The sequence below is a fragment of the Botrytis deweyae genome (genome assembly GCF_014898535.1).
Source record: "Botrytis deweyae strain B1 chromosome Unknown BDEW_003, whole genome shotgun sequence".
In the NCBI taxonomy this organism is placed as follows: domain Eukaryota; kingdom Fungi; phylum Ascomycota; class Leotiomycetes; order Helotiales; family Sclerotiniaceae; genus Botrytis; species Botrytis deweyae.
In genome coordinates, this window is record NW_024066210.1 from 405,877 (window position 1) to 423,337 (window position 17,461).

At 41.9% G+C, this 17,461-nt stretch overlaps 5 protein-coding genes across 5 annotated transcripts; 1 reads left to right on the forward strand and 4 right to left on the reverse strand.

The window, feature by feature from the left end:
* Positions 1-1,308: 1,308 nt before the first annotated feature.
* EAE98_001510 (uncharacterized protein) lies at positions 1,309-1,807 on the reverse strand (the record flags this gene model as incomplete). Its single annotated transcript, XM_038949129.1, has 2 exons — positions 1,309-1,634; positions 1,690-1,807. The coding sequence occupies 2 exons, from the start codon at positions 1,805-1,807 to the stop codon at positions 1,309-1,311; spliced, it is 444 nt and encodes a 147-aa protein (XP_038814114.1).
* A 1,654-nt stretch (positions 1,808-3,461) lies between these two features.
* On the reverse strand, positions 3,462-4,062 carry EAE98_001511 (uncharacterized protein; the record flags this gene model as incomplete). Its single annotated transcript, XM_038949130.1, has 3 exons — positions 3,462-3,493; positions 3,550-3,761; positions 3,836-4,062. 3 exons carry the CDS (start codon positions 4,060-4,062, stop codon positions 3,462-3,464), a joined length of 471 nt encoding a protein of 156 aa, XP_038814115.1.
* Positions 4,063-5,261: 1,199 nt separating this feature from the next.
* On the forward strand, positions 5,262-7,421 carry EAE98_001512 (uncharacterized protein; the record flags this gene model as incomplete). The annotated part of the gene is made up of 1 exon (XM_038949131.1): positions 5,262-7,421. The coding sequence occupies one exon, from the start codon at positions 5,262-5,264 to the stop codon at positions 7,419-7,421; it is 2,160 nt and encodes a 719-aa protein (XP_038814116.1).
* Positions 7,422-10,465: 3,044 nt separating this feature from the next.
* On the reverse strand, positions 10,466-13,559 carry EAE98_001513 (uncharacterized protein). The gene is made up of 4 exons (XM_038949132.1): positions 13,133-13,559; positions 12,924-13,047; positions 12,519-12,868; positions 10,466-12,467 (listed from the first exon to the last, which is right to left on the reverse strand). Exons 1-4 carry the CDS (start codon positions 13,179-13,181, stop codon positions 12,043-12,045), a joined length of 948 nt encoding a protein of 315 aa, XP_038814117.1. The 5' UTR covers positions 13,182-13,559; the 3' UTR covers positions 10,466-12,042.
* A 381-nt stretch (positions 13,560-13,940) lies between these two features.
* Positions 13,941-17,006, reverse strand: EAE98_001514 (uncharacterized protein). The gene is made up of 4 exons (XM_038949133.1): positions 16,614-17,006; positions 16,454-16,548; positions 14,413-16,391; positions 13,941-14,358 (listed from the first exon to the last, which is right to left on the reverse strand). Exons 1-4 carry the CDS (start codon positions 16,791-16,793, stop codon positions 14,147-14,149), a joined length of 2,466 nt encoding a protein of 821 aa, XP_038814118.1. The 5' UTR covers positions 16,794-17,006; the 3' UTR covers positions 13,941-14,146.
* Positions 17,007-17,461: the final 455 nt, after the last annotated feature.

The window sequence follows — 17,461 nt, forward strand, 5'->3', positions numbered from 1 at the left end:
TGAAGTCCCCGCTCTGCATACCCGATCCGGACAGTTTATGGAAGAAGGTAGCATTGAACAGACGTGCAACAATTCCATCCCGGCGTTAAAGATGGGACGAAATAGAAGAAGGTAGCATTCATCAGATATGCAACAATTGCTTCTCATCCCAAAGAATGGGGTGGAGGATTCATCTATATCACATCGAGAAATGTCTCACCTCTTGGGACCTGAAATCCCCACTCTGCATACCCAATCCGGACAGTTTATGGAAGAAGGTAGCATTCATCAGATATGCAACAATTCCTCTCCATTCTCTAAAAAATGGGGTGAAAGATCCATCTATATCACATCGATCCATATCTCAACACCTAATCCCCAAATCCCCGCTTTGCATACCCAATCCAGCCAACTCATCGAAGAAGGTAGCATTCACCAGACATGCAACAAAACCCCTTCTCAAAACCTACAGTAAAGGATCCCCATCCACATCCCTATCCAGGAATAGATCTCCATCCTCCCAAGACAATCTGAGGCTCACCACCGACCCTCCCCAATCAGATGAACAAGGAACGAACGTAGCATTCACAGATACGCAACAAAAGAAGCTATTTCTTATTTCTCCCCAGCAACCACAACGCAACACATCCCCATCCATCCATCCAACCAACCACATCTCAGCCCTCCACAAAATCGTTGTCCCCCCCTCCAAAAAAGAACACAACTTAAAAACCATCCACAATACATCCACAATCCATCACAATCCACCCATCCATCCCTTCCTATCCCAGCACTCCAATTCTCAAGGTAACATCAACCAGACAAGCAACAAAACCCTCATCCATCTCTCTCTAGCCTAGACCCCCCCAAAACTCCACAGATCAGCATCATCTCTACCCCTTCCAGAAACTCACAAAAGAAGGTGGTATTCTGCAGACATGCAACAAACGCTATTTTAACACTCCGCGCTGTTCGTGCGTGCGTGCGTTGGAGGATTGCGTTTTAGCGGTGATGAGGTGGTGGGAAGTGGGGCCGGGTTGGATATCGAATGAGATGGGGAGGAGTGAGACATTTGGGTTTGGAAGGAAAACTCGTGATTTGGATTGCAGAGTATGAGATGAGTTGATAGGTAGGAAGGAAGGTATCAAGATGAGAAAGAAAAAGTGTGTATCGAGTAAGCATGGAAAATTTCATTGGCGTCTCGTGAATAAAATATGTACAAAGTTAAACAAACCCTTTCTTCACCTCTTCATCCCTTCCATCGCATTTCCTCCAATTCCCCACTCCCCCTTCCCCTTCCCCTTTCTCTTCGCCCACCACATACATCCCTTAAACACAGTTCTTTCCCCCATAAACAAACTTTCCCGTCGAGTTCTCACACCCACAAGTACCATCCACAGGACTCTTGATACAAGTTGTTCCCACCCCTTTACTCGTTCCCTCGCTCCCCCAATAAAACACCCAGTAATCCGCTCCGGCCGTCAACTCCGACTTGGTAGGCGCAGTACACTTGTATGCGGAACAGGTTCCATACGGAGCACCGTGGGCGCTGTCATATTGGTGATCTTGTTGGAAGACGGCAAAGGTTTGGGTCCCGGAGACACGCGTGTTGTATGCGCATTCGGCGGCTTGGATGGCTTTGGAGACTTTGGTGGCTGGGGAGGGGTTAGTCATTTGATTTGATATTTGGAAGGGAGGAGGGTTGTTTACCTGTGCAAGCGGGGGACTTGGGGTAATAGCCCTTGGTGTTTGAGGTAGCGGGGTCGAGGGTTGCGGTTGCGAGAGTGCTGAAAGCAGCAATGCTCAGGATGGAAGTGAAGAAACGCATGATGATTTTCTTGGAGATTTATTTTGTATGCTAAAGGGAGAGAGATGGATGATTTGAGATGAAGAATGATCATCCAGAAACGAGAAATCGAGATATATATGTACCTTTTGAAATAGATTAAAGGTCCAGAACAAGGCAATGCGCAATGTGGAATAGAGTGAAATCAACATGAAAGAAACAGAGGATCCATCTCCAATCCACTCTCGTCGGGGAAATAGTGCGAGAAAGAACCTACGAGGGGGGTTCAGCGATCTGGGGTTTGTCGCGTTGCAACTTGCCGGTAGGGAGATGTAGCGGCGACGGGCCGATGAAACACGTGGGTGGGTCCATCCGATGTTTAGCAGATGGATTCAGGGGAAGGGATAATGGGACGATGGGAAGATTGAGTTCATTTGGATGTGATGGTCGTAATATAAACGACATGTATTGATTCGTCCGCTCGTTTGTCTATTTGCTTCACACAGTCTCACTGCGTCGTTACCGTGTATCTCGATCCCATATTGATACAAGTATCTGCACCCCAACCAAACTCCTGGATATCTTGGCACAGCCTCAACTCATGGATAGATGGATAACTTGCAAGCAGAATGTCACCTCGAGGGATGATTCCATATTTTCCCTACTCGTATAATACACATATATACATCCCTACACCGAGCTGATTCGGTGATATCCACAAACCTTGCTAGGACTAGGAAGTATAGATTTAATTGCGTGCACAATGCACACCGATCGAGAAGCTTTCCACAAGTAATCTAGAACGCGAGAGAACATTGAATTTCGTACATCTATCGCTGTTCGTATAGAATAACCTTATTCATAAAGAGTTCATCTGGAAATAGCAGCAATACAGCATAGATTACACGCGATGTGGACTTCCACAACTATAGTCTATACGATATCATTAAGCTTTATCTAGCTACAACACACTCCCTAGTTCCCTGTAACACCTCTCTCCTTCGGAGTCCTTCCGGAATCTATTATGAGAATTCTTCCGGCCGTCGGACGTTTAAACCTCAATAGATTCAATAGATCCAAGAGAAAAATTAATAAAGCATTGAATCTATGAAATTAAATGAAAGACTTCTCTTCATTGTGGTTTTCCTCGGAATAGCCGGAGCCTTTGAAATATATAGATGGTTAGCATGAAAAGACAGGAGTCAGGCCATATTTCATTCATGTATGAAGAGTACTTGAATATCCAAAGGACTTGATGCTAAAGTTTAGTGATTAAATGACCTCAAGTCACCATTGTGGACTACATGGCGAGTACGGTCACTGCCGGTGTGCATGTGGAACGGTGCAACTTGTTGTAGTTTCCACTGGGGACTGACACCAACAAGGGAAGAGTTGTCAAGGACCAGCTGTAGGTAATTTATGTTGTGTTGATACTGCGGTGTGGTGATGTTGGGACAGAGAAATGTAGAAGTCGAGGGCTGTGTTGGCAGACATGTAGTGCATTCTACCTCTCAGCCCCAACTTCTTTAATTACATCAACATTTGACATGAATAAATGATCCCATATGTTTTAAAAAAATTCTTCAATTGTAACTATCATAACCCAAATCTCAAAGTTTCCCCTCACGATGTTTGACCGTGTGTCTATATGACATATAAGCTGTTATTCAAACCAATCCTTTCATTAATCCTTTCCTTACTCTCCAAGAATCTTATCAGCGCCGGAGACTAGGGGATAGCTGTTAGCATATGTGTTCAAGTATAGGCCGGTCTTTCAAACATACCAGTGTGTCCAATGTTATCTGGCTCAATGTTGACACTCTTGACTTTACCACCCTCGATAACGATTGCGTATCTCTTGCTTCGGTTTGTGCCCAATAATGGAGCAGCTGGGAATTCAAGATCCCAAGCACGAGTGAAGCTTCCATCTTGGTCACCAAGGAAACGGATACCACTCTTCTTGTCTGCGTCAAGAGATTTACCCCATGCGTTCATGCTGTTCATAAGAAAGTTAGCCAAGTTTAGCCTCGAGGATGTGGGGTCGGAGTTGCGGAGTTGGAAAGTTCTTACACGAAAGCATCGTTGACGGATACAACAAAGACCTTTCCAGCGGACTCAAGCTTTGGGTGAAGGATATAACCAGGAACGTGAGAATCAGAGCATGTTGGACTGAAAGCTGCTGGAACACCAATGATGATACCAGAACCTTCACCAATCTCGGCAGCAATGTTGACCTTTTGGCCTGGGTTGCCCTCGGCGAGCTCGACAGTTGGGATGGAATCTCCGACCTTGACCATGATTGCGATTTAAGTATTTGGTATTGAAAGTTTGATTGTTTTTAAGATAGTATGATGTTGTAGATGTGATGTGTTGAGTTGAAGAGCGGATGTAGAAGAATGAAATAAGAAGAATGAGAAGAGGGGTGAAGTCCCATACTTAACTACGAAGTATTCACTCAATCACCCCGCCATAACGTCACTTAAGCGTATATGCATGAGAGCTACCTTGTGCGATGGTATTATTGGTGCTATTGGTGTTGTTGCTGTCATTGGTGTCGTTGTTGTTCATTAGCCACAATAATTCGGAATGTAACCCCATCAGTTGCGAGTATTTGGAATACTAAGAACCTCTAAGAAGCTCTAGGAAGGTCTAAGATAATAGGGACGATCCGAAAACCCGCTTTTTCATCATCCGTGGTACTTTGATTCACTTGATAAGGTCTTTCGCGTACCGGAGTTCTACTCGGGTACCTACCAGGTGCTACATTAGAGGCAGGGAGGGGTAAGTTAATCGATTTTCAGGGTATTTTCGGAGCACGGACTTTCCGGAGTCTTTCAAGACGAGGCTCACATGGGCTGAACGAGGCTGTGGACAAGGCTTTGGACAAGGCTACCCAAGTATCCATCAAATTATCGTGGAAAGAATTTGGAATTCATGTCAATTTGATAACCACCAAGTTCATCTACACCCATACCATACCACCAGCCAGCATTATTTGATATTGAAGGTCGAGAACCATATCAGAACTACCGGATTATCAATTCACTCCCTTCGTACATGGTATGTCATCATCCTTATCATATCCTGCTGACAATTAATGATCTGATTTGATATTCTAGACCTTCTCTTGATACCGGCTGCTCGATGCGATTATCTATCCAATATCATATCATATCCATCTCAACCTTGCGACACCAACCCTCCATTACAACTTCTGCCCTACGCATGAATATAGAAAAGATTGTCTCAAAAATCATTGTGCTCCCTTGAATGTGCCATATCTATTATGACACCATTGGATCCAGAAATTCTATAATTCGGGTGGTTCTATAATTGCATTGAATGGTCTTTACCTACAAGGTATCCTACGCTCTAGATTGTCTACCGCATGCCAAAGCTTAGATTGCCAGTCTTCTTATCTCTCTTTGCCAACAAATTGTCGACCAAATATCCACGACCCAATCAAACGGATGTTTGCCAAACCAGAGCGCTCGTTATGGGTAAAAGAGGGCCCAAAAAGAACTACTTTGTAGTATGTCGAGGTAGAACAACTGGAATTCTTGATGGGTGGGCTCAATGTCAAGCATCTACATCAGGTTTCTCTGGTGCCAAGTTCAAAGGTTATGAGACTCATGATGAAGCTCAAAAAGCATGGAATGAGTGGTTACAGACTCAAGGCTTTGCGCCTACGGAAGGTGTACCACATGACACATTAGAGAATGATCTTACAGATCTCTCTAGAGTTGTGAATCAAACTGCGATTGATAACCATTTAAACGCACGGGTAGGGTTGAAAAGGAAGTATGAAGATGAAGATTCTTCCATGAACATCAAAGATAGTGTCGTAATAACCTCTGCTCGACCGATTGAAGCAGAAATCAGTGCTATATCAACCGAAAAGACCTTTATTGACCTTACAAAAAGTCCAGAGCGTGCAACATCACCCGTCAAACTTCTCGATTCCGAAGGAGGAAAAACACCATCGTTTAAGAAGGCAAAATCTGGCGAGAACACACCTACACTAAACCCTGATGTTGAAATTCCAGACTCAGAATTTGAGTTATCTGATGAAGAGATTTTCGACAACATCACTTCAACGTGTGAAGATATCCCTAAGCCTGTTGAACTTACAACCGAGCAGAAATTAGTCGTCAAGATGGCAATGGGTAGAGATAATATATTTCTTACCGGTGCCGCTGGATCTGGGAAAACAGTTACCCTACTGCAAATCATAGAAAAGCTAAAGAAAACGCTACAGGACAACAATTCAAACATCCCGAAAGTTCAGGTTGCTGCTCCTACTGGATTGGCGGCACTGCCCTTGAATGGAAGAACAACATATTCCGTTGCTGGATGGAAACCAGATTCATTCAAGATGCCCCTCGATCGACTTCTCGATGACAATAACATAAAGAAGAAAACCATAAAAGCTCTTCGAAGATTAGAAGTTCTGATATTGGAAGAAATTTCAATGGTTGAAAGCCAATTCCTTGAGCGTTTTAATTTACTTCTCCAGACGGTAAAGCAAACCAAGAAACCTTTCGGGGGTATTCAAGTGATATTTTTGGGCGATTTTTATCAACTTCCCCCTGTAAAACCTTTCGAGCATTGCATGATATGTGGAGTTGAGATGGCTGGAGTTTTTGACCGTGTTTGTAAGAGTAATCTATGCAAAGATCGTTCAGACAATAACCCTTTCAAGCCGGGTGATAAATGGGCATTCAATGCTCCTGTGTGGAAACAACTTAAGTTTAGACATGTCAAGTTGGAGCAAATTCATCGACAGAAGGACGAGAAGTTCAAAGACCTGTTAAACAAAGTTCGCAATGGTGTTGAATTGAGTGATGCAGAATGGCATGATCTGATACGTCCAAAGGTGCTTCCACCCAATGCTTTTCCTATACGTCTCATGGCAAAGCGTTTTGATGTTGACAGGTTCAATGATTCTCAATTGGATTTGATAAAATCAGAAGCAAAGGTCTGGGAAGCCCTTGATGATTCATGTCAACTCTATCGAAACGAGCTTGATTATTTGCGTCAGCACGAGATCAACAAGAAGATGGAAGAATATAAAATCGCCATATCGGAATACCATCGTTTTCCCAAAAGATTGACGTTGAAAGTGGGTGCGAAAGTAGTTTTACTTCACAACCAAGAGCAAAAAGGTGGCTTGGTGAATGGTTCTCAGGGTACAATAGTCGGATTTGTAAATGCACAAAAATGGCCAGCAGCTGTGATCCAAGGTGACCATGCAGATTGGAGACAAGTTCAAATGAACCATTTTATTGAAAAGAACCCTTGGAGACCTGTTGTGAAGTTTACGGATGGTAAAACGACTGCAATTGCGCCGGTTTCTTCAGAAACTTTGATGGGAACGGTAGAAGATAGATATCTTGCTTGCAGAACTCAAATACCACTCATCTTAGCCTGGGCTTTGTCGATTCATAAAAGTCAAGGCATGACGATGGAACATGTTGAGGTATCAAGCAAAGATATTTTTGAGTCAGGTCAGTTATATGTTGCTTTATCACGGGCAACGACGTTGGAGGGCCTTACGGTTACAGGTTACTCCAGGGAACAAATCGCTATGGATGAGGATGTTGTGGACTTTTATCAAAAGACGCAGTGGGAGAATTTACAACCCCCTTCTAAATGATAATCTATGGGGATTTGAGCATTTGTTATATCTGGAGACTGAGACTGAGGAGCTAGGGAGAATTATTGGTAGGTTTTAATCATCTTCACGTCTCGTGCCCGAAATGCTGACACAAATTCATAGTTTGGAATCCTTCACTCGGGAGCCTACAAATGTACTACATCGCCGGAAGCATATCACTTGATACAACGGCGACGGCAATATTGGTCAATCATATTCAATATCAACATGTTGGTTTATTACTTTGTACGATGTAGAGTCTGAAAGTTTAAGTGGGTCGACCGTTGCCCTGACAAATGAGAAGCGAGATTGTACGACCCGCACCATAAAATCTCTTCAGGAAAATAATTTCTTCAACTTGTACTCACACAACATCACATCAACTGCTTCAAGTTGTGTATCTTCCTTCATGCTACTTCTGTAGCTGAGATGAAGACACAATGTTGCTGCCTACTTCAACTTGATTGATGTGCAGACAATTATCGACCTTTGCTTTACCATCCTGCGCATATCCATTATTCACCCAATGTAAGTACCGCACTCAATCCAAATTCATATCTCTCCCCTCACAACATACAATATGATGAGCAAAATTGGTCCGTGTTACTGAGAGGCCTCAAGAACCTCGTTATGGCGATACAACCGAGCACTTTGTGCACCTCTGATTTTAATTCCTTTTTACATTTTTTCTTTTTCCCTGGTTGCTATGAATGGGTTTCCCTGTTACTATCTGAGTTTGGAAGAAGAAATGCTAATATTGAGAAGATAGGAATTGTTCTTGAAGGATCTGTGGATGAGACGAGTGAGTGAGTGTATGATTAAGTAGAGAGGAGAATGTTGAATCTTTCCGTCCTTTGGCTTTAAGGTATCATTGAATAGATGGATACTTTTTGGCGTATGATACCCATATACTTGTTGCGTTGTCTCGTATAGAGATACGAGTAGATGAACAGTCTTTCTTGCATTGTATTGTGTACAGTAGGATAGCATCACAGCATAGTTTCATAGCATAGCATAGCGATGAATTTTTAAGAAAAAGGTTGAATCAATATCTAGACTTGACGTTACGTTCGCTGACAGAAGGCTCATCTACGATGTGATTACTTGGTGCTTGTGATCCTTCTGATGTGATGATTAGTTCGTTTGTTCATGTTTATCGATATGTATAGGTACATATATATATATCTCTAGATCTTTCCTCCATTTCCTTTCGCTCCTCCGCGCACACACATCTGGATATCTACCTTACCTATCTTACCTACCTCGTCTCACCACACCATACCACATCCCCAGCTCATCATAATACTCATCATCCTCTATCTAATCCAAGATAAGTTTTAATTTTAATTCTTCATTTAAATTTCTTTTCTTTTTTACTATCTCCCATCTCGCATCACACATTCCCACCCACGCACCCAAAATCCCGCATATCCTATATATCACTACTCTATCCATCCCTATTTCACATACATATATATATACATACATATATCCATACATCCACATAAAAGATATTATCTCAACCATCTCCCACTATCCATTACCCACCACCTCTCTACCCACCACCTCTCTACCCACCACCTCTCTACCCACCACCTCTCTACCCACCACCTCTCTACCCAAACCCCAAATCCCAAAATCGTTATTGGAAGTTCATATCAGATTTTTACATCACATCACATATTTCCATATACCTATATAAGATTAGATAGGATACTATTTATAATATATATACCTACTCATCTACCTATCTATCTATACTATCTATCTATACTATCTATCTACTCACATACCGATCTACTCACATACCGATCTACTCACATACCGATCTACTCACATACCGATCTACTCAGAAATATTACGGCTCCTCACCATCCCATAAATCTCATTCTCATCCTCAACCCCATCACCGTCCCCATCCCCATCCCCAGCAAAAAGAAAAGAAAAGAAAAGAAAAGTACATACAAATCCTCCATCCCCAATCCTCCATCCTCAATTCTCCATCCCCAATTCTCCATCCCCAATTCCCAACTCTCAAATACGGAAATAGTAAACCCATAAATCAATCAGTAAACCAACCCATCATTCTCCATCTCCATTCCCCATCCCCTCTCCTCTCTCCCCATTCTCCATTCGCATCCGCATTTTTATACCCTTATCTTCTTCCCTCCTTAAATTATCTCTCTTTTACATTTACAATAATATATAATAAATATATAATAAATATATAATAAATATATAATAAATATATAATAAATATATAATAAATATATAATAAATATATAATAAATATATAATAAATATATAATAAATATATAATAAAATATATAATAAATATTAAATAAATATATAATAATCTATAATAAATATATAATAAATATATAATAAATATATAATAAATATATAATAAATATATAATAAATATATAATAAATATATAATAAATATATAACCGATTTGGAAATAGAAAAAGGGGGAAGAAGAAAAAGGGTGAAAAAGAAAAAAGGAAAAAAGGAAAAACGGAAAAACGGAGAAGAGGAGAAAAGGAAAGAAGAGGAGGAAAGGAGAAGAGGAGAAGAGGAGAGGAGAAGAGAGGAGAAGAGAGGAGAAGAGAGGAGAAGAGAGGAGAAGAGAGGAGAAGAGAGGAGAAGAGAGGAGAAGAGAGGAGAAGAGAGGAGAAGAGAGGAGAAGAGAGGAGAAGAGAGGAGAAAAGGAAAGAAGAGGAGGAAAGGAGGAAAGGAGAAGAGGAGAAAAGGAAAGAAGAAGGAAAGGAGAGGGAAGTATTGATATAATAGATAGATATACTTTACTTGTATAATACAATCATCTAATAATCCTACCTACAAAAAGAAGAAGCAGGTGACGAAATGACTACCTAGAATCTCACAATCGTGAATACAGAAAGGAGATTTGTAGGTAATTGACTGACTACCTACCTAGTATCAAGACTCGTTATTCGGTTCATGTAAGAAACCAAAGCCATCACAATCAAAGCAACAAGTTTATATTTTTAAACCCTCGTAATATTAAATCTATCTTTAAAGTATCTAAACACATATCTACATCTACCTACCAAAGGATAACGTCGCACAAATTACTCCAGTAGACCATCTCCTCCTCACCTCCGTAACTCCTCAACTCCGCATTGTCCTCCTCCCCATTTAACCCAACCCTGCATAATCACATCAGAAGTCAAACACAGAAATGAACAAAAAGCAACATCAGCTGAACAAAAACAATTGTAAAAATAAATGCACTCAACAACACAAACCTTCAAATACCTGTTTTCCTTCTCTCCCGTCAGCCACGATATATAAGATCATGTCAGAGCGACGGGAACTTTCCCGTAATGCCATGGCTCGTGTCTCCATTACCCATGTAATTTCTAAACCGAACCATGGGATTTACTTTCTCAGGTAAGACATCATACATCCATTGCGTAACGCCACTCCACATTCCCTTGCTTGAAGGAATGTATTAGCGAATCCAAACATTTACCTACAAAAAACCATGATAATATCAGTCAGCTCTTTATCTCTACCATTCGGAGAATTACCTTTCTTTCTTCAATTCTTTATTTCAAATCTTTCTTTTCTTTGTTCTTGTTTTATCAACAACAATGGCTTTGTGCGAATAATTTCGTGTTCATGATAACTACCGTTTGCATCAAGAATGATACTACGTATAGTCTCAGAATTGCGAATATGGGAGTGCATCTTGACCGGATGCAAATATTTTTGAGCGATTACTGGTCTCGATGGCATTGCGATATATGTGATATGGATGCAATAGGCATGGTTGATTTACGACTAGTCGCCTATAGAATGGGATTGATGGGTGTTTCTTTGTTTGTATGAATGCTATTGTGAATTTGTGAGTAGGGCGGATTGGGGGCGAGCACGACAGGTGGCAATTATCATTATGGGCGACATTGAGTGAAATCGAAAATAATCTTCTTTCGAAATTAACAAGCACGTTGAAACTTGCTGTCAATATGTAATACGTATCGAAATAGCATTTTTTTTTGCGAATAATTCTTTTGTAATGTTGTCATGGGTATTATAGTGTGTGAGTATGAGTTGTATCGAATTCTTTTGTTTATGGCGACTAAAGACGAACGAAGTCGACAAGATCTTCGAGGCGTATAGGGCCGTGGCAAATTGGTTGCGATAAAAAAACTCAGTCTCAACTGAATAGTGGTACAAGGAGGACATAAGGTGATGAGGGAGCTGATCGAAAAAAGCCAGTGATATGTCCCATGGAAGAACGCACCCCTATACTAAAGGATCGTCTTTGCTGTAAACTCCGCCCAAATGACCGTACGTCGAACCGAAGAACCTGAATATTATGAAAGAAATCCTAGCATCCGTTGTAAAATGAAATCAAAGGGAATCGTATGTTCTCGCTCGAAATTCCGCCGCAACATTTGTATACCAGCGCACTTTTTTTTGGCATTTTCCGTTGCCCGAAGCCTTGGACCATGATGAATACAAACGAGAAGAGAAGCACAAGTGGAGGTACACCCGCATCAATGAAAGTCGCAGATCCAAAGCTGTCCTCTGCGTTCTTCGAGATCGTACGATTTAACGAGCAGGGCGCTCACCACCTATGTTGGTTAGCAATTAATATTCACGACGGGAGTGTCTGTCATCATCGTAGGCTCTACCTCCATATGGCTCTCGAGCATCTCCACGAGGAGCTTGATCACCATAGGCAGCAGCGGGAGCCGGGTCTCGAGCTGGTCTATCATCACGACCACCTCTGTCGTATCCACGATCACGGTTTTCGTATCCTCCTCCACCTCCACGTCGGTCATCACCAGAGCGGCTGTAACGGTCACCACCATCGCGGGGTCCGGCGTAACGATCAATTCCACGGGGAGCGTCGTTGTAGTCGTCACGATCACGGCGGCTGTAACCTCGGTCTCGGTCGTCTCTGCCACCATAGCGTCCACCACCATATGGTTCATAGCGGTATCCACCTCCACGGCGACGATCGTCGTAACGGTCTCCACCCCATCCGCCACGAGGAGGTCCACGAGGATCCTCTGTATACGCGTTAGTTGTGTGGATGAAATAAAGAATAATCAGATACATACCTCTCTTTGGTGGACCAAAGTACTTGCCAGGGGTTGGGGTACGAGGACGAGCACGACGAGCCTTTTCAATGCTCAAAGTGCGGCCTTCGATGACCTCACCTTGAAGGCCTTCCTTGGCAGCATCAGCTTGATCAGAAGTGATCATCTTGACGAAACCAAAGCCACGAGATTCACGGGTGTGAGGGTCGCGCATAATTTGGCACTTCTCAACATCACCATACTTCTCGAAAAGACGAGAAACTTCTTCTTCGAGAAGACGTGGGTGAATACCAGTGACGAAAAGGTTAGAACCTGGGTTAACAGCACCATCATCTTGTGGTCCTGGTCCGCGATCATTCTTAGGTCCGCTGCTGTGATTGTTTGTCAGAATGTGCTATTTTGTGATTCGTGATTAAATGAACTAACCGCTCATCGGCACGACCGTTTCTGTCTGGGGAAGCAGAGCGGCGAGGTCCTCCACGTGGGCTGTCATTGCGACGGGTTGGACGAGGAGATGCGCTGCGATCACGCTCGTATCGAGGAGCCTCATCTAAAAGTGAAGAAGATAAATTAGTACACGATTACAAAATTATCAAGAAAAGCTTCAAAACATGCGAAAGAGTGAAAATAAATACCTTCGTAACGAGTGCCGTTCTCGTTCTCATAATCCATAGTGGAAGTCATGATGATGATGATGTGTTATTGTAAGACGAAAACACGAAATGGGTTAAAAAAAGGGTTGATTTGTTTTGCTGATTTGAAAGCTGGAGCTGTCGCAAACGAATTTTCGAGCTCTGTAAACGCTCAAGATCTGTGAGGTAGGGAAAGAATAATATCAAATGAGATTGCAGGAATGCAAATATTTGATACTGCTGATGGGGGGGGTAATGGATTAATAAAGAAACAAGATGGGAAGAAAGTTGTTGTTGAAAGGAAGAGGCACGTTAAGGTCAGATCGTCAAGTAAAAGAAGTTGTCGCGAATTTAAAATTGGGCCTAGCGCTAACACTAACCGACAGCGGCTAAGCTAAATAACGCGGTGAAGCTGAAAACAAATAATTTGAGGTATCAGGTATCAGGTCAGGTTTTATAAATACCTGGCAGCTAATGTATCAATCATCAATCATGATCAGGTACGGTTTTACAAGCAACAAGAGGTGATTTCCTTTGTTTGACAAAATAAAGTATTACTGATAAAACGAAGTATTACTGGTAGGTCTAGGTCTTTATGCGTAGGAGTGGAGGAAGTATATCGAATGAATTATACGGATGATTTTAAGTTTTACTGTACCTAGTGTTTGATGTCATATCTGTGTACGTACCTAGTATGTCAATCATATCAATCTTTACTCGAGCACAATTGGCAATCCTTCCTAGAATCATCATAGCCACCAACCAGGTCAGGTCAGGGTACTGCACGTAAAGCTGAATAGCTGAGAAATCAAAGAACGCGAATCAATGATAGTGTATCCAATTGCAATATACATCAATGGGATTCGTATGGGTTCTATTGGTAAACCTAAACCTCCCAATGAAACTTGTAGTTGTAAGGAAATGCATTTGCCTGCACTGCTTTCTTTTCCCTAGTTTCAACCAAACTCATATGTTAAAGATATCTAGAGCCCTGACTACCAATAATACCGCTATAATCTACAATTCTTCGTTATGCATCATCTCTTCTTCAGATACGTCTAACTTCTCGTCTTCATTTAAGAAGTCTAATGCAGCAACAGCCTTCCCATCACATGCTCTTTCTAATGCTAAGAAAGCAAAATGTCCTCCAACGACTGGTCTAGCTTTAAACTCGATACCTGGGAACCCACCAGTTCCCTCAGTGTCATACAAATCTGTAAGTGGTTTATCTGTGATAATGTTAGGTTTGGATATTATTTGCTTGCCAGCACAGAATTACATACCTGTTGTAGTCTCGTTGACCCATAGTGCAATTGAGTCGACAATTTCTTCGCGAACCTTCTTACTAGCAACTGAAACTGCAAAAAATTCCCAATCACTTTTGGTATAAAGATGACGACTATCAAGAGGTAAACCGTACTTCTGTCGAACTGAGTGGTACCAATCACTCTGTAGTTTGTAAACCTTGTCACTTACAAATCCGGTCTTTGAAGTTTGTTGATCGGGAAGAGTAATAGGTTTTTGATCGTTCCCGATACTTGGAGTAGATGAAGAGCTTGATGGGATGTGGAAACAGAGTAATGAATCTGCAAACAGATTGTATAGAATGGTCCATGATCCGTACCAAGAATATGCCAATTTAGCATGAGTTCCATCTCTGGAAAAGGCAAATTCATCCTCCCATCGTTTGATGTAGGTTTCGGAAATATTGCGGTAGAAAACAGCATCTTCGGTTTCACCAACAACTTCAGCAATCTCGCTCATAGCCTTGATTCCTATGATACCTTTCAATGCAAGGTTTGTTTGGTTGGCTAACCACCCCGCAAAGTCATCGGTCGACAATTGATTACTAGGGATAAGAGTTTCCCTGACCAAATAACCAGTCCATTGTTTCCATAATTTATATGATTTCTTGACCCATTTTCTTGCTTGCTTTTCACCCTTGGCCTCGATGGGACCCCCAACACTATCATCGATACCATCCGCATCGACAAAAAGTGGGAAAGCACTTTCAATGAATTGGGTGGTTTTGTGATCACCTTGATCGGACCAGATACTTGCTGGCTTAGTATCATATTTAAGTGAGTTGACCAATGCCAAACCCATGATGAGCATATTACCACATTCTTCAACGGGCATGTATTCATCTCTACCGTCTGGATGTCCTGTTGCATTAGGGAATGACGAACCAAGATCATGCATGGCGTAATCATTAGGATATTGACCACTAAGCATGTGTTCGATCAAAGGCTCCAGCATATACGCCAACCATCTAGGATTGGTGTATAAGAAGAATGGGAAAGCGGGGTAAATGACATCAATAGTGTTCATGTTTCCATCAGATGAGATTTCCTTGAAGAAAATAACAGGATCATCAGGAGTACCAGCAAAAGATGCAGCACCCAATACTTGACGTGCACTGAGCGCGAGGATGTCCTTGTAATCTTCAGATCCAGATTGTAAAGCATCAATTGCAAGTTGATCCGAATAGTTGCTTGCGAGATTAAAGGCTGTTTGAAAGTCGTTATAATGGTATTCAAGCAGGTCATCGGCTTCCGGATAGTAAGAAGCCCACAATGGACGCATAGCTGTCAAGCCTCGAGCGGAAGCAAATTGAATGACAGGATTTTGGACATGTGCAATGGTAAAAAGAGCACTGGCGTAGGTTTTCCCACTTTCAGCAGAAGTGGAATTGGAAGTAGAATTGAGCTTGAATGAATAGGCAAATGCGAAAACTGGTTCCTCATCCATAATTCCTCGAAAGTTGGTGTCAACAGTATTTTGTAATTTCCCGCTTCGTGAAAAATTGGTTCGTAGTATACCAGATGTACCAGCTTGATGGTTGGCTTCAGCTGGGCCTATGAAGTGTAATTGTCCCCATTCTGAACGGTCACCCCATTCAGTAAACAATTGCTCAACCACTCTCTTAGCCTTCCATATCTTTAGTGGTGGATCTTTGCTATCCTTTTCCGGTTCACTCTGACTGAATGACCAATCAATGGCATTGGCCCTGTTACCACTAACCCATAATCCATTTATATCCAAGTATACATCGAGATCAAAATCTCCGGTGACATGCACAGTTAAGTATGCCGCAGGTATTGATTGTCGGAAAGTAGAGGTTGGTGTAATTGGGGATAGGAAGGATAAAACGACTTCGAGTGGTTCTTGGGATTTAGAAGGCGACGGAATATTGTATGTAAGGTTTGTAGTCGAAGCATCAAAAGTAGCACCTAGGAATGTAGGGTATGATACATTGAAGCTATGAATGAATTAGTTGCTGTTTGCAATTCAACAATGACTGTCAATAGCTCTAAAACTTACCTATCTCCGGATTTACTTAATGAATCGTGAGGTCTACCCAATAATGGATAAACAGTATCGGCGCCTGGTACTGAGGCAAGTACAGAGAATCCAATCTATATAAAATAGAAGCTTTAGTGACCGGACTGGAAGGGCGGAAAGATATTCTTTAATTCCATACCTCTTGACCTGTCCAGAATATAGGCCAATGTTCCCATGGATTCTCTCTTGCGTGTCCTAACCAAGCACTCAAATATGGATTTCGAACAATCAATGGTATCACTGGCGGGGTCAATGTAGAAGCTTGTGCGACCGTCGCTGCTATTGCAGATGCAGCCTGAAGGTAATTTGTCCAACGCATGGTTGATATGTTATGTTGCGTGCATATATGTATGTACTCGTATTCATCAAAGTACCATCAAAAGAACCGATTCAAAAGAGACAAGAAGGATTGAAGAGTTCAAATGATATATAAACATTCGCAAACTATTTCGACTCCATATGATGAAGAATAGTAAATAGTTGATGATGAAAAAGGATGAGAAAGCCTTGCTTACTGAGCTTTGTTCTTATGGAAAGACAATCATGAGACCAAACTTACTCTTTTGCATAGGGAGGTAGGAAGGAGCCTTGGTACACCATTCAAGGTACGAAACAACCGGCTCCATCTTAGTTTAACCTTTTCCCCTGTTCTACGAAGTACGGAGTAGTATGTTGTCATGAGACGGGAAATGCGGGGGCTAGCGTTGTTTGCATAACTCCACGTTGTTTTATGAAGATTATCCACAAAGTTATGCTTATCAAGAGATCCACGGATTATGGAGCATTTGAGCTACCTTCAACCACAACCAACACCATCAACACCGCCAATGTGTCTTAGAATAGGTTCAGACGACAACCTTCAAAACCAAGAGGATGAATTGATAGTCAGGGACTATTCGGCCGCTTGGAAGAGCCGACTATTAAATACGTTGCTGCATCTTGTCTAACACATGAATCAAAGACTACCTAGATGGGTACGAATAACAT